At 47.7% G+C, this 24,175-nt stretch overlaps 1 protein-coding gene across 1 annotated transcript in view; it reads left to right on the forward strand.

Moving 5' to 3' along the window:
- Positions 1-5,857: 5,857 nt before the first annotated feature.
- IGSF3 (immunoglobulin superfamily member 3) overlaps positions 5,858-24,175 on the forward strand; it is a 130,082-nt gene continuing 111,764 nt past the window's right edge. Inside the window, 2 exon segments of the mRNA XM_070367428.1 lie at positions 5,858-5,982; positions 6,637-7,302. Of these exon segments, the coding sequence (XP_070223529.1) occupies positions 7,260-7,302 (43 nt within the window). The 5' untranslated portion in view covers positions 5,858-5,982; positions 6,637-7,259.

Here is a 24,175-nt window from a genome sequence, read left to right on the forward strand (position 1 = left end):
AAAATACTCGCCTGGTTCCAGGCCAGTCCAGGAGATGCACGCTGCTCCTGTTTAGCCCAGGAACTAGACAGATTTGCTGACTGGGGACTTCTGTCCTCGCTCCTCCTTGGGTGCTTCTCCTTCCCTTACGACTTGAGCCTTTCTCTATGTGAGGACTACCTCCTGAAGGGCCAGCTCTTCGGCGCTTACTTAACACTTGGTTGTTCCTCCACCCAAAGGGCAAAGTCACGCTTTTAATTGTACTTTACTCTCCCTACCTTACAGTTGGCACTGTCCTTTGAAGGTCTAAGATGGTCCATTAGTGTGGAAATTGGAAAGATACTAGGCTGGCAGCCGGCCACAATGTCCCTGGGGGAGATGGAAATCCAAAGCTGACAGATGGCCCAGAGGGATGTGGCACCGTGCAGGGCCCTGCGGGCGCCTGGGCGCAGGACCTCGTGCCCCTATTTCTTTGATTCTGGGAAGCAGCCTTCATTCAGCCTCCATGATCTTTCCTGAGGTCCAAAAGTGAAGAGGAACTAAAAAGCCTCTGGATGAAAGTGAAAGAGGAGAGTGAAAAAGTTGGCTTAAAGCTCAACATTCAGAAAACCAAGATCATGGCATCCGGTCCCGTCACTTCATGGGAAACAGATGGGGAAACAGTGGAAACAGTGCCACACTTTATTTTTTGGGGCTTCAAAATCACTGCAGACGGTGACTGCAGCCATGAAATTAAAAGACGCTTACTCCTTGGAAGGAAAGTTATGACCAACCTAGACAGCATATTCAAAAGCAGAGACATTACTTTGCCAACAAAGGTTCGTCTAGTCAAGGCTATGGTTTTTCCTGTGGTCATGTATGGATGTGAGAGTTGGACTGTGAAGAAGGCTGAGCACTGAAGAATTGATGCTTTTGAACTGTGGTGTTGGAGAAGACTCTTGAGAGTCCCTTGGACTGCCAGGAGATCCAACCAGTCCATTCTGAAGGGGATCAGCCCTGGGCTTTCTTTGGAAGGAATGATGCTAAAGCTGAAACTCCAGTACTTTGGCCACCTCATGTGAAGAGTTGACTCATTGGAAAAGACTCTGATGCTGGGAGGGATTGGGGGCAGGAGGAGAAGGGGACGACAGAGGATGAGATGGCTGGATGGCATCAGTGACCCGATGGACGTGAGTCTGAGTGAACTCTGGGAGTTGGTGATGGACAGGGAGGCCTGGCGTACTGCGATTCATGGGGTCGCAAAGAGTCGGACGCAACTGAGCGACTGAACTGAACTGAACTGAACTGAATGGGCAGATTCAATCTATTGTTAATTAGGGAAGGGAGGGGATGCGAGATCAGGGAGAAACAAGAGCAGCCTTGGGACAATGTCCTGTTTCCCCATCAACGAATACACACAACAATATCTTTGAGCTATTTTGCAGATACTGAAACCTCTTCCAGGTGGGAGAAATTACGGTATGCTGCCCTCATGCATGTAGGCCCCAGACCAGCTGGACTTGAGGTTTATGATGTTGACTCCTACTTACCTCACCACTAACCCTTCAGAAGAATGTGCACAAGCTGATCACACCCTCTTTTACTATAAAACTGTCACTATCTTTCCCAAGTTGGGATCTTTGGTTTTGAGGGCATTAGCCTGCTATGTCCTCCTTTGCTTGGCAAAGCAATAAAGCTATCCTTTTCTACTTCACCCAAAACTCTGTCTACGGGATTTGATTTGGCATTGATCCCAGGGGTCTAGGTGGTAGGAGGTAGGCTGGGTTGAGAAGGGATAATTGAGTATAGGGTTCAAGGATGGAGGAAGTGGCCTGGGCAGAGGCCTGGGGAGAGAGTGCTTAGGAAGTATGGCCTTGGAGAAGGAGTTGGGCAGCCTCGTGGGGTCTGACATCTCAGTTGCAGACGGAGGTGGATCTTCTGGAAGATTCCTTGACTCTCCTCTTTCTTGCCCCCTTCTGAAACCATGTAACTCAGATTGGGACTCACGTGTTTTAGCTGAGATCACACACTTGGTTTCAGGACTTAAAGAAGTTGCAGTTATTGATGTCTCATCTCGGAAAGAATTTAGTGAGAGACAAAGTGATAGGTAAGAAGTGAATTTATTTAGAGAGAAACACACTCCACAGATAGAGCATGGGCCTCCTCAGAAGGAGAGAGTGGTCCTGAAATATGATGGGTTTAGTTTTCATGAGCTGGGTAGTTTCATAGACTAATGAGTGGGAGGATTATTCCAACTACTTTTGGGGAAGAGGCAAGGATTTTCAGGAACTGGGCTACTGCTCACTTCTTGGCCTTTAATGATTGGCCTCAGAGCTGTTGTGCTGCTGGTGGGTGGGTCATTTAGCTTGCTGATATGTTACAATGAGAATGTGCTGAGGCTCAAGGTCTAGTGGAAGTTGACTGGCTGCCATCCTGAATTAGTGGTTCTACTCAGTTTACGTTGGACTTCCCTGGTGGCTCACACGGTAAAGCATCTGCCTACAATGCGGGAGACCTGGGTTCAATCCCTGGGTCGGGAAGATCCCCTGGAGAAGGAAATGGCAACCCACTCCAGTATTCTTGCCTGGAGAATCCCATGCATGGAGGAACTTGGTAGGCTACAGTCCATGGGGTCACAAAGAGTTGGACACGACTGAGCGACTTCACTCAGTTTGTGTCAATGCCCTGGGCTATGTCATTCTTTTAAACTTTGTGTCCTGCCCTTTCCCTCCTGTTTTACTTCCATATCTAGTACTCCAGAAAATTCCATTGAATTCATTTTCAAAATGCTTTCAGACACCATCCATTCCTCACAACCTATATGTCTACTCCTTAGTCTGAGCCATGGTCCTCTCCCACCTTTTCAGTGTCCATCTTCCACTTCTACCTCCCGACACTAAATCGTCCCCAGGCCTGCAGAGTTGAACAGGATTTAGGCTCTGCAACCTCCCTGCTCATATCTCTCCTTCTCTTTCTTGCCCATGCCATTTCAGGCACATGAACACACCTATTATCAAAGCATGTTAAGGAGCCAGTACTTGCTATTCCCTATGCTTGGAATGCTCTTTCTCTAGAGATCTCCGGGGCTTACTCACTCTTTCTAATCAGCGTGCTTGTATGCTAAGTCACTTCAGTTGCGTCATTCTTTGTGACCCCATGGACTATAGCCTGTCAGGCTCCTCTGTCCATGGAGTTCTCCAGGCAAGAATACTGCAGTGGGTTGTCATGCCCTTCTCCAGGGGATCTTCCTGATCCAGGGATTGAACCTGTGTATCTTATGTCTCCTGCATTGGCAGGCAGGTTCTTTACCACTAGTGCCACCTGGGAAGCCCTTCTAGTCAGATCTCTGCTCAAATGTCACTCCCCTTAAGCCCCACACAGACACGCTTAATTCCCTTATCTCACTTTTCCTCAGAACACATATTGTGTCATATATTTGTCTCATTGTCTGTGTTTCCCATGAGAATGGAAGCACCGTGAGAGCGGAGAGTTTTCTTGACACATAGTAGATGCTCAGTAAATAAAAGAAGGTGTCTAGGGGAAGGGCCACCCACTCCAGTATTCTGGCTTAGAGAATTCCACAGACAGTCCATGGGGTCGCAAAGAATCGGACATGACTGAGCCGCTTTCACAGCAGATAAGGAGAAGTGAGAGATGCCGGAGTCATGGTTATCTTGGGGGAAAGAGGTAATATTTAACACAAGAAGAGATTTTCAATACAATACTTGGCAGATGTGATGAAAATTTAATTTAATTCAATTCAGTTGAAGTATTTATAGTGTAATGATTGTATGCAGATCACAATGTCAAGAGTTGTTTGGGATAAATAATAATTAAAGGGCAGATGCTGCCCACAAGAAATTTCCAGCCAAGAAAGAAGGGTGAGGGCAAATAAGACCCCTTAGTTATTTTTGCATCTCCATAGCATGTCCTTCACTGCCTGCGCCCTGGAGAGGGGAGGGGTAATTAACTTTTTTTTTTTTTTTTTTTTTGCTATCAGTGAATTATCAGACTATTTCTTCACTAAATATTTTTACTGTTACACTGTCCAATGAGGTGAAAAATACCTTACAAACCCATAGCCGTTTCTCACTTTGGAATTCCACTCTACCATCATCCCATTCCAGTTGCTTTTTGTACGTCTTCATTGCATGCCTCTTGAGTATTTCTAACGCTGATCCTACGTATTCTCATCTCAGTTGCTGAGACTGCACTGGTTTTTCTGCCCTGTTCCTCACTCTCAACCTGGTATTCCACAGAACCTAGCTCCTGACCCACTCATTCTTCTGTTTCTATGGTCCTGGCCATCATCATCTCTTGTCTGGAGATGGCTAGCCTCCCATAGAATTCCCTTTCCCTCCATCCTCCACACCTAGGCCAAAGTGGTCTTTCTAGAATGTACATCTGATGTCAATACTACCTGACTCAAAATTTTCAGGGGATTTGCTATGACTCTGGGCTAAAGTCCAAAACCCTTAACACACCAGACAAAGCCCTCCAGGTTCTGACACCTGATTTCTTCTCTTCCTATTTCTTGTCACTTCCTTCTTTTCTTTTTAAAGTTATTTTTGGCTGCACTGAGTCTTCCTTGCAGGATGCAGGCTTAGCTGCCAGGAGGCATGTGGGATCTTAATTCCTTGACAAGGGATTCTTCTGGTGCCTCCTGCATTGGCAGGTGATTGCATAACCACTGGACTGCTAGGGAAGTCCCTGTCACTTCTTTCTTACAGACAAGTTTGGGCCTAACAAAGATTTCTGGTCCCCTAACTGGACCACTGTCTCTCCACTCCTGCCCCTTGAGATTATTGATTCAGCAGCCTGTCAGACCTCCCCTCCCCATTTTCTCTGCCCTTGGTGCCTCCTTCTGCTCCTTTAGATTCTACCTGGTGTTCATTTCCTCTGAGAAGCCTTCCCTGCACCTGACCTGATCAACCCCTCATCCTCCTCATGCCTTGACCCCTCAACACAAGTTCAGGGACCTTGCATGGGCTTCTTCAACACTCTACTTTTCTTGCCATACCTGTTCTATGATCTCCTTACTAGACTGCAAGCTCCAGGGGCAAGACTGTCCTATTCCACGTTGGTCACCTTTAGTCTGTGCTCACCCAGTACCTGAGTATGTGTGTTGGACAAGTTTTGAATGAATGAAATTGTATTTGCTTGGAGTGTTCCTCATAAAATAATTATAGCTTACATTTTACTGAGTGCTTAAGATGTAGCAGGCACCATCCTAAGTGTTTTACAAGCGTGTCATCTCATATAACCCGATTAAGCACAGGCCATTTCTTCATATAACAGGTGGGGGGAAACTGAGGCACAGGGCTGTTAGATAACTCGGCGGAGATAGGCAGCGGGGAAGTGGAGGAGCCGAGGTTAGAATCCAGACTTCTTCCAGAGTCCAATTCGAATCGCAAAGTCTAGGAAATTTTGTCTCAGCGTGAAGTGCAGTGTGGGGATCATGAGCAGATTCAAGTCTCCTGCAAAGGGCTTTGTTTATGTTTCCCAGACAGGGGACGCGCTCCCGGCCGCCCTCTTGCAGGCTCCGGGGTCCTTTGCTGGGCTTTGGGAAGGGCCTGTGCATCCTGTCGGTGGCCGGGTAGTGTGCGCGTGAGCCCCCCCGATTAACTTTTAGAGCTGCCCGGCCCCCACGCCAGCTGCGCCCAGGTTCTCGGGTGGCGTTTGCCACCCGCAGGTGCGGGTGAGGCGCCACCAGCGGCGCGCGGAGCCCCAAGGCCGTCCCCCAGAGCGGTAGCCCTTCTCCAGGGGTCGGGGGGGTGGTGAAGGGGTGGTGGGAAGGGGCGGGCCCGGGGGCGGTGCCTCTCGCCGAGGCCGCCGCCTTCTCCCCGCGCTGGGCTGGCCGGGGTGCAGCGGGCCGGGTGAAGGGGGCGGGGCCTGGGGAGGGGCCGGAGCGCGGCTGCCGGTGTAGCTGCGGGAGCAGAGGAAGGAGGCTGTGCGTCCCCAGAGGCGTGCGCCGGGCGGAAGGACCGACGGACCCACGCGCGCAGGGAGAGGGCCGGCGGCGAGGTTGGTATCCGGTGGGCGCGCGGGCGGCGCGGGGAGGGGCGGCAGCGAAGGGAGCCGGAGCCCGGGGGAGGGCGGCGGGAGGGGCAGCGGCGGGCCCGGCGCCGGCTGCACTCGGGGGTCGGCGCGAGACCCCTCCCCGGGCCGGTCGGGCGCGCGGCGAGCGCGCCCCGGCAGCGAAAGCGGAGCCCCGGTATCTTTTCTCCCTCCTCTTTTCTTTCCAGTCAGCGAAAAATAAACACCCAGGAAGGTAAAACAATAGCGGGGCCACCTGGGACGCGGCGCGAGCCGAGCTCCCACGTTTGGGGCGGGTGCCGAGGGTGGAACCGGGAGTGGCTGCCCCACCTCGGAGCCCCTTCCAGATTTGCCCCCGCGGAGGGTGGGGCTACCCGCGGCGCCGGGGCTTGGTGGGAGGCGGAGGGAATTCCCTGGAGTGAAGCGTTTGGTAAAAGTATTGCAGGAACAATCGGGCTTCCCATGATTGCTCTACTCTGGGCGGGGAAACTGAGGCGGAGGCGAAGGTAGCGACTTAGCCAAGGTCAGACCGCAAAGGTGGACCGTCCTGATCCCGGATCGGGACCCAAGTGTCGCTCAGTCCCTCTTGGTTGTGCTGCAGCCGTGCTTGCCTCGAATAAATCTCTGTTGTGTTTGTTTTAGAAATCTGCTGGCATTGTGGGACTGCTTCAGGGCTGCCGGACGAACGCCAAGTTGCTTCGTGTGTTTCGGGCAGGTCTAGGGCAGGTGGCAGCCCCGCCATGGATGGGGACGGACTTTTTGATGAAGAAACCCAAAGCAGGCGATGTCAGCCAGGGCGATTTGGCCGTCAAAGGTTTTGACAAAACCTGCCGTGTTCCCTTTCGTGGAATCCGAATGAGGGAGATTACAGACACCTTCACCGGGAAGCCAAGGACATTTCTGTATAATCAGTGGATGAAAGGATTTTCTCAGACTCTCTTTTTCCTTTTCCTTGAGGATTAATCCACAGCAGTCTACAATTCCAGTGGAAGCCACAAGGCACAGGATGTGGCAGGAGCCTCGAGCGCCTTCCGAATTGTTCTGGACCCTTCCTTTAGCGTAGAGGAGTTTAACATTTGCCACCCGCCGCCCCTCCCCGCCCCCACACTCCCTCCTGATGAGCTCCTTAACCTGTTCTCATTCCCTGAATTGAGTTCTATTTCCAAAACTGTCCTCTGCAGCTATAAGTGGATTGCCAGAAAGGAGAGATTAAGAGCTGGGAGGAGAGGAAGCGCCGAGCGTCGTGTCTCCTCTTGGCTGCCGACATGAAGTGCTTTTTCCCAGTGCTGAGCTGTCTGGCTGTGCTGGGTAAGTGGTGCTGCTTATCAGCGCGATCGATGGAAAGTTTAACCTGCTCCTGGTTCCTGTAATTCCCATCAACACGGCTTGGGGGGGACCCCGGGAGACTGCGGTGTGTGTCACAGGTTGGACTAGAGTACCCAGAGCCCCGTTTCTGACCCGGGAGGCATATTGTTCGTTGTCTTGAAGAAGGACACTAGCTGTCCTTAGTATCTGTCCTGGGCCTTGCTGTGGGGTCCACCCGTCCCTGACCACCCCCCCTCCCCCATCTCGGTCAATGTTGAGGGACTTCCATGTGGATTATGGATTGGTTTCTTGTATTTTCTAAACGTAGTGCTTCAGCGTCTTCCTCTTCTCGTCTGTGTTGCTCCACATCAATTCCTAATCTGAAATGGCAACATTATTCCCACTCTTGGGAAAGTTGGTTTGGAAAGTTGACAATGATGGTGGGTTTTTTGAGGGGGGAAGTAGGAATGGGTGGAATAAGGGTTGAAGCTTTGCCTCATGTAAGTGATCTGTAGATAAAATGTTTGAGGGTCTGGTCATATGTCCCCTCCCCAAGGAAGTTAAGATCATAGTTCTGGGAAGAAGAGACACTAGAGGGATGGTGCCTGATAGGGGCTGTGCTTGGACTGGGTTTTGTGCCCCCACGGAAGGTCAGGATGCTTAGCTTGGATGGAGAAACTCTGGCTTGAGAGGTGAACCCTTGACACCTTTCTTAAGGATTCTCTCCCATTGAAGAGCCCTCCCACCCCCCAACCCTTTGCCCAACATTCTCAGATTCAGTAGTGCTTTCCACGCCCTTGAATGCTGTCTTAAATACGGTATCTTGGGTTGAGGATAAGCTCCCTGGCCGGATGTGGTACATCCTCTCCCTCCATCTCCTTAGACTTCACAGCTGAACACCCCCTCTGCTCTCTGGGTACAGCTCAGTCCCCTGTATTCAGAAGAGGACATCACTGCTGCTTGTGGCGTTTCCATCTCCACATCTTGGTGTCTTGCATTTATGGGACTTGTGACCTGCTACCAGTGGAGATTGCTTTCATGCATTGTCTACTCCCTTGCAAGAGTTCACAGAAGGGCAGAAAGAGAGTGGACTTTGGAGATGGGAGAACCCGAGGTCAGATCTCGGCCTGACAGTGATTGATGTCTGAATCTCAGTAAAATCGAGTGATACCTCTAAGGATTGTCCTGACAGTTAAAGGTTATAAGGTATTGTAAATGTCTTGACTGCTTTGAAAAATATCTAGGGCACATAATGTGTGCCTGTGAGCTCAATCGTGTTCAACTCTTTGGGGCCCCATGGACTGGAGCCCATAAGGTTCCTTTGTCCATGGGATTTTCCAGGCAAGAATACTGGAGTGGGGTGCCATTTCCTCCTCCAGGGGATCATCCCAACTCAGGGATCAAACCCGGATCTCCTGCATTGCAGGCGGATTCTTTACCATCTGAGCCACCTGGGAAGCCCAGAATCGCTGGGAGAGCTTTAAAGAAATCTCGATGTCCAGGCAGCAACCCCAGAGCAGTTAAACCAGGTTCTTTGGGAGGACGACCCAGGCATGTATCTTTTAGCTGTCCTAGGTAATTCCAAAGTGCAGCCGAGTTAGGGAACCAGCGAGTGAGAGTGAGTTCCCCACGGCCAGCTCTGCGCTCCCCTCCGCAGCACTCACACAGACACCCAGTCCGGCGGCAAGTTAGTCAGTCTTCGGCCCAGGTGTGGGTCAGTGTCTCCCTGTCTCTTGTGTGCTCAGGCAGAATTAAGAAGACGGGTAGGTCTCCATTCACCAATACTAAATATTGTATTGGTATTTGCCATTCACTTAGTGTCTGGGTTTAAAATCAGTGGTTAGTGACTCATGTGGATTCAAGAGACAAGTAGGGAAAGCCCTCCGGGAAGCTTGGGTGTGGGGTGGACGGTGTGGCTAAGGCATGAAAGAGGGCTGAGTGGAAGGGTGGGGCCCAGGGCAGGAGATGGAACCACCGATGGGAAGACAAGGAAATGTGGCATTTGTGCCTTTTGCTTCTCCTGGCTGCTCCAGAAATGTAAGGCTGCCAGCTGGTCCCCCTGCTGTTCCCCTCTGGGCTGCTCTGTGGAGTGGAGCTGGGGCCACTTTTGTCTTCTACTCCCAGCCTCAAGTGTGAACAGGTGCCATGGAGGAAAATGAGTGTCAGGGTGGTGCTGAAGGGGAGTGGTGGCCGAAGACCACACCTGGGTGACAGTGGGGAGGTTTAGAGCTGTGGAGGGCCCGGGTTTTTTTGATCCCTACTAGTGAAATCTCACCTTTTCTCATCACTCGATGGCTGGCAGCATGGCGGGGAGGGGGAGTGACTACTACTTTTTAACCTTGGAGACCAGCAGGTCTTTGTGGAGGGAACAAAACCCAGGTTGGGGTCTTATAACCCGCTTGCAGCCTGGTGTGGTCTGATTCATGCGTCATCATTCTTGCTGTGTAATGAAAATTAATGTGTAATATGAATTGAAAATAGCAAAGATGCTCAAGGTTTTGTGTCCAGGTGGGTCACATGCTTGGAATAAAATTTTGTTTGTAAAAACTAGGATCAAGGTTAAGTGTTCTGCAAAATGAGACTGATCCACGTGCTGCCAGCTTCTAGAAGGGGCAGTTTGAGTTAGAAATCCCTGTGACAGTGTGTAAGGAGTAAACAGGGTAAATCCAAGATGCTTGTCTCCCCCTCGCCATCATCAGACCCATGTTTTCTGCTCCCTTCCTTTGCCACTGTCTAGGCTTGAGGTCAGGTTTCTCCTTTTCCGCCTGCCTGGGTACCAATTCCTGCCGTCTTGACCACTGTGTCTTGTTTCTTCCTTTTGCACCTGTGAGTGCCCACCTCACTAGGGAACCATCAGCTGCTATGGCTACCCTTGTCCCAGTTCTAAAGCCATCTTAAGCATGGGCCTGATTGAGCCACGAGGATAGTATAAAGTTTCCACTGCTGAGAATGGGTGGAGCCAGAGGGGCAGAAGAGAAGCGAGAGTAGGGGCTGGTGTGGATGTGGCTTGAGTGTGAAAGAGGGAATGAGGAGAGGCTGCTTGCAGCTGTGCCCGTGCCTGGGAGCAGCCCTGCATGAGTGACAGAGACATGGAGAGGTGACCACAGTGTCAGGGGGAGACAGAATAGGATTTGTGGCTGCGAGAGCAGGAAGGGAATAATCAGGAAAGATGAATATAAGCTTTAGGCACATAAAGCAAATTGTGATTTTGCATAACCATGAAGAGTTATGCCTTCTAGTCCAGTGCTGATGTTGCAAACAAGATGAAATAGCTTGAAAGTGTTCGCAGTGAAAAATGTAGGAGACTGGGACATCCCCGGATGGACACAGAGAACTCGTGAGTGGCTCATGGTCATTCTTGCTCTTCTCCAGTGGGAGAGAATTTTCATTTGTAGAGTTTGAAAAGCCTCTCATTTGAATACCGTGGACTGAGGAAGTGATCAGTTCTTTCCCAGTCGGGGAAGGCTTCTTAGGGGAGAGGCCAGAGAGTGCTTCCAAAAGAGATTGAAAGGAACTTTGATGTTCTGGTGGGAGTGAGCTCAGAGGCAGGACTGGGGTGATCAAAGGCTGAGGAGAGGGAGGAGGCAGAGGAAAGCAGCAAGGTGGCTAGGAGCAGTCAGGGAAAGGGTTCTGATGGAAGAAGACAAGGATTGTGGTTTATGGATGCGCCAACACCACTGTCCCAACAATTTTGCCAGAAGCAATGCCCTTCCCTTTCCTGGGGACCATTTGACAAGGGTGCCAGAGAAGGGAATTCTTGTCAGGACTAGGCTAGCTAAGATGCCTTTCAACTGTATGAGTCATTGAGCCACCCCTGGGTACCCAGGGTTGTTTTAAGATGTCCCAGTCTCCTACGTCTGTTACTGCAGCAAGAGAATAGTAGTGTTACCACCTCTCCTAACTCTAGCCCTTGCTGTGAAGAAGTCCTTTCTCTTTGAGTCCTCAGTCCTGCAAGATAGAGACCTTACATTATCCTCTTTCTGTAGTTGGGGATATTGAGGTCTAGGAAGGTTCAGGAACTCACCTGGAGGTAGATGACTGTTGTTTAGTCACTAAGTCGTGTCCGACTCTTTGTGACCCCATGAACTTCAGTGAAGGACAACCCCCTGTCCTTCAGTGTCTCCCAGAGTTTACTCAAACTCATGTCCATTGAGTCAGTGATGCCATGCAACTATCTCATCCCCTGTTGTCCCCTTCTCCTCTTGCCCTCAATCTTTCCCAGCATCAGAGTCTTTTCTAGTGAGTCAGCTCTTTGCATCAGGTGGCCAAAGTATTGGAACTTCAGCTTCAGCATCAGTCCTTCCAATGAATATTCAGGGTTGATTTCCTTTAGGATTGACTGGTTTGATCTCCTTGCTGTCCAAGGGACTCTCAAGAGCCTTCTCCAGCACACAATTCGAAAGCATCAATTCTTTAGATGACTGTGCCAGCTTGAAATGGTGCTCCACAGCCATACGGACCCAGACCCTTTCTGCCTTGTTTCAAGTGCGTGCCTTTATTCCCAAGATCATCTCATAGTCCAAGATGGCTGTGTTAACCCCAACCATCAGGAAGGAGGAAAAGAATTGGTAAAGGGCATGCCCTTTTAATTTAAGGACATTTCCCAGAAGTGTACCCCTCACTTCTGCTTACATCCCCATTGGTTAGAACTTGGTCACATGACCATACTTTGCTGCAAGGAAGGCTTGGAAATATCCTTAATTCTCAGCGTCCAGCCAAAAACTAGGGTTCTGTTATTACACGGGAAGGAGAGAACAGATTTAGCAGGGACAGGTACTGGTCTCTGGGACACTTACAAAGCTAGGAAGTGGCAGAACAGGGTTTTGAAACCAGGACCACTTGGTTCAAATCCCATGTTCTTTCATCCTACAAGTTGTCTGTCTGAGTATGAGTCCCCTCCCCTGGTGTCTTAGAATCCTTAATAGGAAGACAAGAGCTAGATAAACCAGCTGTTACGTGAAGCAACACAAATCAGCATGTAATTGGACACTCAGAGTGGTGGTTTTAGTGGTAGCATTGTTTATAGAATTCTTAGGTGCCAGTCACTGGTAAACACTTTCTATAGCATGACCTTCTGTATAAAGTGCGTAGGGACCATCTCTGGCGTGTTCATTACTGTAGCCCTAGAACTCAGCCGTGTGCCTGGAGCAAAGTAGCTGTTCATTTAATTTTTTGATGAATGAATGATTTCACAAGGTAGGTTTTGTTTCTGTATCAGCTCCCTTGATCAAGATGAGGAAATTCAAAACTCAGGAAGTTTAAATCATTTTGCTCAAAAGGAAAGAGCTCAAAATTGACAGAGCTTGGATTTGAATCCAGCCTTGTCTGGCTATAGTGCTTGTGCGTTTACTCCACCAAACAGGGGTTCTTCACCTTTTTTGTGAAGGAAAAAAGGATCCAAAATGGATCCTTTTGGCAAGCTGCTGAAGTCTATGGACCTCTTCCTAGGATAACGTTCTCAAATGCATAAATAAATAACATAGGATTAGGGAAAATCAATTTTATTGAAATACCCTCACCAAAATATTAACAAAAACAAATTTATAACATAGCACTAAACTTCTTTAATTACACATTAAATAACAAGATCTAACAGTTGTGTAATTTTGGTGTAGTGAAGGGTGCAAATGATGTTTTGAGGTATCTGCATCCACTGTGATGTGATATGAAAGTATGTATGATTTGTATTGTGACAGAGTCACAGGTCTTGAATATATTACCATGATACTTACCTACATTCATAATCAAAGGAACAGCTGTTTACTTGCTTGTTTAGTCGCTAACATGTGTCTGACTCTAGCGTCCTCATGGACTGTAGCCTGTCAGGCTCCTCTGTCCATGGCATTTTTCAGGCAAGAATACTGGAGTGGGTTGCCATTTCCTTCTCCAGGGGATCTTCCCAACTCAGTGATTGAACCCGTATCTCCTGCGTTGCAGGCGGATTCTTTACCGCTGAGCCACCAGGGAAGCCCCAACATTCACTTAAGAGATTAGTGAAAATAAGGATGCAGTTTTTTTCTCATTCAAATTCATCTATCTCCTGAATTCTGTCCACAGATCCCTGTGAAGTTCAAAGTAAAGTTCAATGTAATCAGTAGTTGTCAGCAAAAACCCTGTGGAAGAAGTCTTGGGCTGGGCTTTCAGAAATGGGTGGGCTTTGTCTGAGGAGGCTGTTCTCTTCCCAGGAGAGTCCTGCTAATGCAGAGGCATCAGCAGTCATAATGATGGCAGAGTGGCCCTTTAGGGACTGGATAAATGACTGTCAGTGGTTTTAGGGACCAGTTCATGTGGGATGATGCCGGACACAGAGATTTGGTTTGGACTATAACTGAGTTTGGGATTTGGGCTTAGACTGGGTCCCTGGAGCCCAGGCAGACCACTTCTGCTGAGCCCTGGCCCAGGAACTGGAAGACGTGGCTCTACTCAGTGGCCTCTTGTGGTCCCTGGCCTTGTGCACTCTGAGCTATGGCACCGTGATTAGTATCTGTAGGTTCCTTTGGGAGTTCCTTGTTCACCGTGATTGGACACCTGTTTCTTTGCTGCTTCAACGTGAGCACAGCTATTCCTTGTAAAGGCTTGGATTTTAATTTAAGGAAATTTAGGACACCTGTGTGTGAATGCCCCTGATTTTCAGAGACATGAGTGGTTGCATCAAAATCAAGCTTCTTATGTGTAGAAAATCACATTGTGCCAAATTCCCTCATCAAGACCCCTTTATTAAGTGACTAATGATGGACCCCAGTGGTAGACACTTAACAAAGACCATGGCAGTGGGCCTCCCTTAACTGGAACCCCAGTTAAGTGGGATTTTGCTTTTATTTTTGAACTCCACTTTCAGGAAGGTGAAATCACAAGATGGCAGCAGCAGGGATTGATTCTAAAAACTGGCATTCCAAGCCACTGTCAGCCTCGTCTCTCCATCTCCACAACTCTAATTATAGTAGCAAAAGAGAAGGATGAGCCTAGGGGCCCTGGAAGATTCTGAATCAAAGATTAAATTATATTAACTCCACTCAGGCTGGGAAGTGGTCAGATGGGTCTTAAAAAGCTTTATAATAGGCTTTATGATAATGAGAGTTGAAGCAAAGTTTCTGTCCAGCCGTCTAATGAAATTCATCTGAATACTGCATCATTTCCCTTCGTCCGGGTGATCCAGGTTTTGCACAACCGTGTTCCTGCCCTCGAGGTGGTATGCTAAAGCCGGGGTAAAAAAAAAAAGTGTGGTAGATGACTTTTTGCAAGTGGACAACCACAGGCTCTCCAAGGACTGTTGTCTTATTGGGGAAGGAGAGGCCAGGCAAGTTTATTCGTGCCTTCAGCTAAGCAGGAGTAAAGGGAATTCTTTGTCCAGGGAAGGGGTGTGACTGGAGTAGCCCTCAAATGCTCAATCTGGAAACATTTTCTGCCTGGGCTGGAATTTGAGGCAGTTTTTTTTTTTTAATAATAAGAGTGAGGTCCTCGCAGAATTGTGGAATGGAGGACACCAGGACACAAGGGGATGCTTTGAGAAGACTTCTTATTTGTTTATTTATTTAGCTGCACTGAGTCTTAATTGTAGCATATGGGATCTTAGTTCCCTGACTAGGGATCGAACCTGGGCCCCGTGGTTTGGATGCACGGAATCTTACCTCCTGGACCACCAGGAAGTCCCAAGAAGCCTTCTGAAGGGGTGGGGAAGCCCTAGTGTCAGTGGGCCTGGGTCCTAAAGGTGCTGGTTGGAAGAATTGGAGTTGTCGGTTGGTGTAGGTATTTGGGCCAGAGACAGATGGCAGATACCAGAGAGCTGTAGATGTGTGTAGATAGGAGAAGTGACAGAGAGGGTAGGGGACATTACTGGAGGTGGGGGGTCTTGAGTGGAAGTAAAGGGAACCTGTTTTTGTACTGAAGGAAGAGCTTTTGTTCATCATAATCCTAACAAAACAACTCAAAGAGATCAGTGTCTAGTCTTCTTGTGGGGACCTCTTGCCATCAATTTACAGGTCCCCAGACCTTTCCTTTATTACAGCAGGGAAGAAATCTGATACCAGCTATGTGTTCTTTTCCCTTATAATTCTTTGATGTTGTGGGATCTGTTCAGGATTGCCTTAAATTGGAGTTATTTTCATGTATTTGATTGTTTTGTTTGTAACACCCATTTCCCCTTACTCTGCTCTTCCTTTTCCATGGCGACCTCTGCAAACACCTCTTCTGTCAGCTGGGCCTTGGATCCTGTTTGTGTTGTTGATAATGGAGCCACGTCATGAGATGGGCTGCCTGTCTTCTCAGGGATCCTTTTTATTAACTCTCCTTACCCCAAGAGTCCCATAAATTTGAAATCTTCTGTCTCCTAGAAAGGCAGCATTTAGTAGGTAGTATTAATCTGTTTTTTCTACATGATAACCAGTGTGATCCCTCACATTTGGTACAGTAGTCTGGTTTTAAAGCAAAATTAGCTTGGTGCTTGGAAAAGGCAATGGCACCCCACTACAGCACTCTTGCATGGACAGAGGAGCCTGGTGGGCCGCAGTCCATGGGGTCACGAAGAGTCAGACACGACTGAGCGACTTCACTTTCACTTTTCACTTTCATGCATTGGAGAAGGAAATGGCAACCCACTCCAGTGTTCTTGCCTGGAGAATCCCAGGGGGGAGCCTGGTGGGCTGCCGTCTATGGGGTCACATAGAGTCGGACACGACTGAAGCGACTTAGCAGTAGCAGCTTGGTGCTCACACATAGCCTGGATCCATTAGGTACCTTAGCCCTGTGTCTGTACCTTAGTGGAAGTGGTATCATGGTTAGGTGTTTTTGAAACTTATAAGGTGGCCAGCTTCTCCACCCTCAAGTGTTACTTTGAGAGCTGTAAGGAGCTTGAGTAACTTAACCAGGATGTGTTTGCTCCTTAGGTAAAATTAACTGATTGCATTGGCGACCTTGATTTGACTTTGGTAGGAAGGGCTTGGAGGAGGAGGAGGAGGAGGAATGGGAGATCTTTGTGTGAGTATCTGTTTGTTGCTCCAGGGCAAACCACGCCTCCCCGCCCTGGCCAGGTACCCTCCCCCTGCCGCCCCGCCCCTTTCCTAAAGACCTCCAGAGAAGGAAACTTTGCAACCTTTTAGATGCAACACATACGTTGGGAAGGAAGACTTGATTTTCACTGATTTAAGTCATAATTTAAAACAGCAAATAAAGTGCTTCAGGGTAAAATGTTATATAAAAGAAAGGTGATGAGCTATTGGTTGCAGTTTCACAAGATAGCTTATATATGCTTGCTTTATTTCTTTGACTTTTACTTTTTGGATGGAGTGCCGTATGAATATAGTTCTGTTGTAAAAATCTAGTAGAGCACAGACAGAAAGCTTTCCTGGTGGCTCTGATGGTAAAGAATCTGCCTACAAGGTGGGAGACCCAGGTTCCTGGGTCGGGAAGATCGCCTGGAGAAGGAAATGGAGAACAGCCCACTCCAGTATTCTTGCCTGCAGAATCCCGTGGACAGAGGACCCTGGCGGGCTACAATCCATGGGATCACAAAGAGTCGGACATGACTCAGTGATTAACAGGAGCACAGACGGAAAGTAAAATGTGGAAGTTCCCCTCCCTGCCCCATGTCCCTCTTTGAGTCTGAAATACCTTCTTTCGGAGAAGGCAATGGCACCCCACTCCAGTACTCTTGCCTGGAAAATCCCATGGACAGAGGAGCCTGGTAGGCTGCAGTCCATGGGGTCGCTAAGAGTCAGACACGACTGAGCGACTTCACTTTCACTTTTCATTTTCATGCATTGGAGAAGGAAATGGCAACCCACTCCAGTGTTCTTGCCTGGAGAATCCCAGGAATGGGGGAGCCTGGTGGGCTGCCGTCTCTGGGGTCGCACAGAGTCGGACACGACTGAAGCGACTTAGCAGCAGCATACCTTCTTTATAGTTTGATACAGCATATTCTCCCAGGCTTTTCCCTCTCATTTCTATTCATACACTCACACAAATACAGCTTTTTTGACATAAATGGACTCACAAGAACATATGGTTCAACAACTTGATTCTCAAGGGGTGATTTACTCCACTCTTTTTTCAGTCTTAATTTTATACCCATATCAGAACTGATTTTGTTATTTTATAGCTAGTAGAAGCTGTAATTGGTGAAGTCATTAGGAGCAGCAAGTCTTACTCAATAGCCATATAACAGAATAATTTTGTCTTGTGGTATCAAGAACAACAGTCATAATGAAAACACTGCCCTTAAGTGTTAATGTACTTAAGAGAAATAATTGACTTGTTCATTCTGAATATTTTCTCTAGAAACACATACATTTAACAAATTAAGCACACCCATATTTTATTGACTGTCTTAATTATAATCTTGAATTAAATAAAGCCCATTTAAAACTCATTGAGAGGACAATTGTAAATACTGGATTTTGTGTCCAAGTCAATCAATTGCTCTTATTTGTTCATAGACTAGGAAAATAAATGAGAAGTTTTCCTGCATTTTCAGCTCCCAAATAATTCTTCCATTTAAAGTGAACTGGACTGGAGTCACCTTTAAGGTTGCTGGCTACCAGACATTCAAGACCTTAACCCAAAGGAAGATAATTTTTTTCCTTTAGTCCTGCTGGAGCAGCTATTGCTGTAAAAAGATTATCATTTCAAAGTGTTACGGGTTACTTCTCAAGTTCACTAGTATGAACTTTCTTTAAAACCTCGGGAGCAAAAACAGATTTCTTGGATGGTTCACCTTTAGACCTGATTTTTAAAGTAGTTGCTATTTTGGAGGGATGGTGGTTGGATTCACATATCACAGCCAACCCTTCTTAAACATCAGGGTTTGACCTGCTGCCACCCATCCAGAGAGCTCTGTTGTGTTAGAGCCTCCTTACGGTCCTTTCCTGAAAAGACTTTGATCTGTTCCTTCAAGAAATACCTGAGTGCCTTCTACAAGCACTCATTGTTCTGTTATCTCAGATGCCAAGAACTAAAAGCTAACATCATAATGACCATTTTAAGTAGTCACCTGGTATGCATTTTAATCTTTGATAAATAGAAACATTAACTAAAAACACCTCTGACGTTAGGGAACTCTTTTCTGTCCCTAAGGTAAAGTCTTTTTCTTGCTGTTTCTTAAATCTTCTTGTTTTGTTCTCAACTCTTCTTCAGCAGCCATGAATTACACATACCCTAGGCAGTCCTGGTAAAGAGCCCTTTAGAAGTAAGAGATAATACCAATGCTGGTGGGAGACTGGGGCTGGGGAGAGGTAAGGGCGAATTCTTTGCTTTGAAAATATGCAAATATCCCGAGTCCCGGATATATGGAATGTCTTTATTAACTGATGGGAATTTTGTATTGGAACTGGGATTTTCATACTTGGCTCTGAATTCCTGTTGTTGCTGTGCTCAGTCGCTTAGTTGTGTCCAGTTCTTTGCCGCTCCGTGGATTGTAGGCCCCCCCAGGCACCTCTGTCCATGGAATTTCCCAGGCAAGAATACCAGAGTGGGTATTCTCTTCTCCAGGGGATCTTCCCGACCCAGGGGTTGAACTGTGTCTCCTGAATTGGCAGGTGGATTCTTAACCACTAGTGCTACCTGGGAAGCCCACCAGAACAGAACAAAAGAAAACTAGAATGATCACATGCTTTGCCATCAGATAGGAGACAGCATCCATACCAAACTTCCTCCCGAGGACTTTGGTGTTGAGGGTGTGGTGACGCTAAGATTGGGCCTATCCCTGGTGGCTCAGACAGTACAGAATCTGTCTGCCAGTGCCAGAGATCTGCATTCTTTCGATCCCTGGGTCAGGAAGATCCCCTGGAGAAGGGAGTGGCAAACCCACTCCACTATTCTTGCCTGGAGCATCCCGGGACAGAGGAGCCTGGTGGGCTGCAGTGCATGGGGTCTCAAAGAGTTGGACACGACTGAGCGACTAACACACACACACCTGGTACTCAGTCCCAGAACCTGGAGCTCTCACCACTGCTGTTTTCTGGAAGCTGCTGGGTCAGCTCAGTGGGAGGTGGGTGGGGCAGACTCTTCCAGATCTGCCCCTTCTCAGAGGCCCTCCCTTGACCTGGGATGATCCCTGACCAGCACTGGTCTGCGCTTCTCTCTCCTGTCCCTGGTGTTTCTCCCTGCTTCATCCCCTAAGTCAGAAGGTCCCAGGCGGGTTGTAAGCTGTGCCTGGTGGCCTTGGCCTGAGCCCCATAGCAGGTGGTACTACTCCTGGGAGACCCTGTGTGCCAGGCCAGCCTTCTCTCCACCAGCAGCTTTCTTCAGAAGCCTTTCTGGTTTTCCTCAGTGGTTTTGTTCTGCGTTGATTCTGTGTTGATGTGGAGATGAATGGTCTGTTGGGGATTCTGCCTCGCAGATGGACATGTCTGTTAGTTTATTAGAGGAGTGATTGTGCAGATAGATTTGTTCCCGGCTCATCCCCAAGCTAGACAACCCTCTGTGACACTGTTTAGAGATGATTTGCTGAGCAGTTTCTTAATGTCTTCTGATGTTCCAGTACAGTAAGATAGCTTGCTGACGAGTTTTGCAATCTGTCTGCTGGTATCGCATTACAGGAAAGCCAGATTGCGTTCGGAGCTCCGGCTGAGGTCGCTCTCCTTCCCTTCGTCAGGATGGGGGATAGCTTTTAGCTGGGTGTCCCTGTACCTCTCAACTGGGAGGAGCGGCAGTCGTTTTCTTTCTCATACTCGAATCTGAATCCTGGTCCATCCACCCCACCCCCTACCCGCAAGGGTGGATTGCTAAGAAGGTTGAAACTAGTTAAGACAATGATTGTGCCTCTGGACTTGAATTCACTTTAGAAAAATCTTAGCAGATCTTATGCATAATCCCCTTATGTTAAAGGGGAATTATTTTGGAGGTGAGGGAGAAACTGATGGCCTGTATGGGGAGAGAGTGGAAGAAGGCCTGGAAAAACTCTCCCAGCAGAAGAGAAGGAGGCTCTGGGATACGTCACCTTTGTTTTAATTAAAACACTATGCAATGCAAACATTTGCCTTCCCCTTCTTACCCCACCACAGAAGAGCTGTAATTTCCCATATTTGGAGTCTCAGGAGGGCCAGGCCACATCTGAGGATAAGGCCAGACTCAGTCTATGCTTTGGGGAAAAGTAAGTAACTGTAAGCGCCGAGAGGGCTGTGGTATTTATGATGCATCTATGGTTAATGTATGTGCTTCCTTGTCATCATTTATTCAGCAGCCCCTGATGTCCTGGAGCTGATGCTCTGCCCATCAGCAATCTGACTTTTGTTTTCTTCTGCGTATTTTCCCGTTTTCAAACGTGTAGGCATTCAGCTTTAATCAAGTAGGCTTTGCCTCTGTCATCTGTAACGGGGATGACTGAAGTCATGTGGAGGATTTTAAGTAACTAATCTCTTAAGACAGTCAGAGCATAATCTCCGCTGGTCCCTGATCATCCTGCCTGCATCCCAGAGATTGGCAAGGTTCTGCAGAGGAGACCGGACAGGGGCCTTGGCATCTTTTGGAGAGACTGGGCATCCTTCTTGCTGGTGACGGGTTTTGTTTGCCTTTGGCATGGGAACAGGGCCTGCTGATCATTTGCTATGTCAAGAGAGTTCAAGATGTTCCGTGAATGTGACTAGTGTTTTACTGAATCTCTGTGCGGGTACAGCGAACAATGACAGGCTGAACTCGTGTGAAGATGCCATCCGAGCTCATTGATGTCTGTACAGCATGTGCAGGGCTGGCTCTCACGGAAATGCAACAGAATAGACAGGAGGCCTGCTTGTTAGTGTTGTTCACTGACATTTTTTAGTAAATTACATCAGATCAATCAAAAGATCGGGGGTGCAGGGTCTAAAGTTCTCATGTGCTTTGCTTGGAATTCCAGTGTAACTTTATGTAGGTGTCATGTATTAGACTGAATTGGATTACAGCTGCTCTCCCAATTGTCATTTCTTTTTTTCCCCCACCCACGTTCTTTCTTTCTTTTTTATTTATTTATGGGTTCATTTAAAATTTTTTTACTCTTTATTCATGTATTTACTTGGCTGCACCAGGTCTTAGTTGCGGCACATGGGATCTTTAAGTTGAGGCATATGAACTCTTAGTTGCAGCATTTGGGATCTAGTTCCCTGACCAGGTATCGAACCCGGGCCCTCTGCATCGGGAGCACGGAGTCTTGGCCTCTGGACGACCTGGGAAGTCCCTCCACCCACTTTCCGAGGTTAGCTCTGGTTCTCACTACCAGAAGTGTCCTGTAGAAGAATTTGGTGAATATTACACCAAGTGCAGCCTTTGCTCCTTTCTCTTAATAGGATGGTAAAATCCCTAACAACGTAGACTAATGAAGAAGATTAGTTTGAATTAGAAAAGTGTCTGAGTTACCAAATATTTCTCAAGAACTTCACTGTTGGTACTTTTAAGTAAATACCATAACTCAAACTAGGCTAACAGAACACCTAATAAAGATCCTTGGGGGATGCTGCTTTAGGAGAGAAACAAGGTTGATTTGCAATTAACATACCAATTGTTTATGTAAATGGTGTTTCTGAGACACTGGGATTGTGCTTGAGAGCAGTTTGTTCTCTTAAATATTTTGAATAAGGCCCATGAAACCCCCTGTGTGTATGCTGCTGGCAGTTTATATGTGGTGTAAGGACCTGTTTTTCGAGGACCTAATTCAGAATTATCAGCAATATCAGAAATCCCAAGTAGGTGACCTGTAACTTCCCAAAATTAGTTAGATCACTTAGCCAAATATTTCTACAGCACCAGCACTTGTCTCCTGTAACACAATCTAATAAGCTTAACAATGTGTTTGTGTGTTATATGGAGGAGACACAGCCATCCTTGGGTGGTTTGTGCGTGTGTGCATGCTAAGTCGCCTCAGTCCTGTCCCCATGTCCCTCAGTCTCTGCGACCCCATGGACTGTAGCCTGCCAGGCTCCTCTGTCATGGGATTTCTCAGGCAAGAATACTGGACTGGATTGCCATGCCCTCCTCCAGGGGATCTTCCTGGCCCAGGGATGGAACCTGGGTCTCCTGCATTGCAGGCAGATTCTTTACTGTCTGAGACCCCAGGGATGCACATTACAGCATATAATGTGGGGGGAAATATACGGCATTCATGATTTGGACAGTGTCAGCCTGAACACACATATGCAAACACTTCCTGTAGACAATATTGAAGAAAGGTGAGCAGATTTACTATAGGAACAGTTTTGTTTTTATTAGTTTTTATTAGAGTATAGTTGATTTACAATGCTGTGGTAGTTTCAAGTGCCCAGCAAGTGAATCAGTTATACATATACATGTATCCACTCTTTTTTTAGATTCTTTTCCCATATAGACCCTAACAGAGTATTGAGTAGAGGTCTCTGTGCTATACAGTAAGTCCTTATTAGTTATCTAAGTTGTGTATTTTATATACATATGGGCTTCCCTGGTGGCTCAGAGGGTAAAGAATTTGCCTGCAATGTGGGAGACCTGGCTTCAGTCCCTGGATCAGGAAGATCCCCTAGAAAGGAAATGGCAGCCCACTCCAGTATTCTTGTTTGGAGAATTCCATGGACAGAGGAGCCTCGTGGGCTACAGCCCATGGTGTCGCAGAGAGTCAGACATGTCTGAGCGACTAAGCTCACACATTTTATATATAGCAGTCGACGGAGTGACTAAGCACGCACATTGTATATATAATAGTATGTGTATGTGTCAATCTCAATCTTCCACTTTATTGCTTCCCTGCTCTTCACCCCAGGGTGACCACAGTTTGTTTTCTACATCTGTGAGTCTAGTTCTGTCTTGTGAAGAAGTTCATTTGTACCCATTTTTTTTTAGATTCCACATATCAGTGATATCATTTGATATTTGTCTTTCTTTGTCTGACTTTTTTCACTCATTGTGATAGTGTCCGAGATGACTTTTTAATGAATGATTTAGTGCACCAGACTGTAAGTTCCATCAGGACAGAAATTATGGCTTGGTAGTTGGTCCTGGGGTCCCAAGCCCTTCCTTAGCCTGTTGCCTGGCATAGTGTAAGTATTAGGTTGAACTGTGTAACATTGCTATGTTTAGAGGTCAAAAACAGTCGAATATCAGCAATTAGGTCACACAGTTCAACCTAATTGCCATCTTTGTGTATTGAATGTTGACTACGTGTCATAATTGATGAGTTCTTAGATGCCTGTATTTAACACAGTTCTCTTTCTTTCCTTTTTTTTTTGAATGTTTATTTATTTACTTGGCTGTGCCAGATCATAGTCACAGCATGTGACCTCTTAGTGTTGCACCATGAGGGATCTAGTTCCCTGGCTAGGGATCAACCCCAGGCCCCCTGCATTGGGAGCGCGGAGTCTCAGCCCCTGGACCACCAGGAAAGTCCCCAACACAGTTTTCTGTAGCCAATGAAATCCCAGCTACCGTATTTGAAAAGGAGCTCTAAAACCTGGAATAGCTAAAAACTCGTGGACTTGTGATGCAGAGGTAGGGCATCCGTGAGACTTCAGAGCCTTGGATTCAGTAGATTTTCTCTGCAGTTCTTGGTGCATTTTCCAGCCAAAGATGGAGCCACGTGCCTTGGGGTCTAGAGTGCTGTCCGTAACCTGAAGAATCTGGAAGCGTGTGCTGGAAAGCTGGGCTAGAAGGCAAAGACAGGAATAAGGTGGCCTGAAGAAGGCAGAGAGACCCGTGAGCCCTGTTGAAGGAGCCACGTCTGATCCTGAGTGAAGGGAGCTCTTGTTTTCACAGCCCAGACTTCCTGCGCTCAGGTGTTCGTGGTCCACGGATTTGTGGTGCCCACAATGTGCTCAGTGACTGGCTAGGCACTACAGACCTCATCGGGAGCCTCCTTTGTGCCTGAGCCGCTGCGGGCTGGATGTAGACCCTGGCCCAGTGGAGGCAAGGGTTGAAATGAGGAAAAAGCCCAGCTGGGCCCTGCTGG

Source organism: Bos mutus, chromosome 3, assembly GCF_027580195.1.
Source record: "Bos mutus isolate GX-2022 chromosome 3, NWIPB_WYAK_1.1, whole genome shotgun sequence".
NCBI classification, from domain to species: Eukaryota; Metazoa; Chordata; class Mammalia; order Artiodactyla; family Bovidae; genus Bos; species Bos mutus.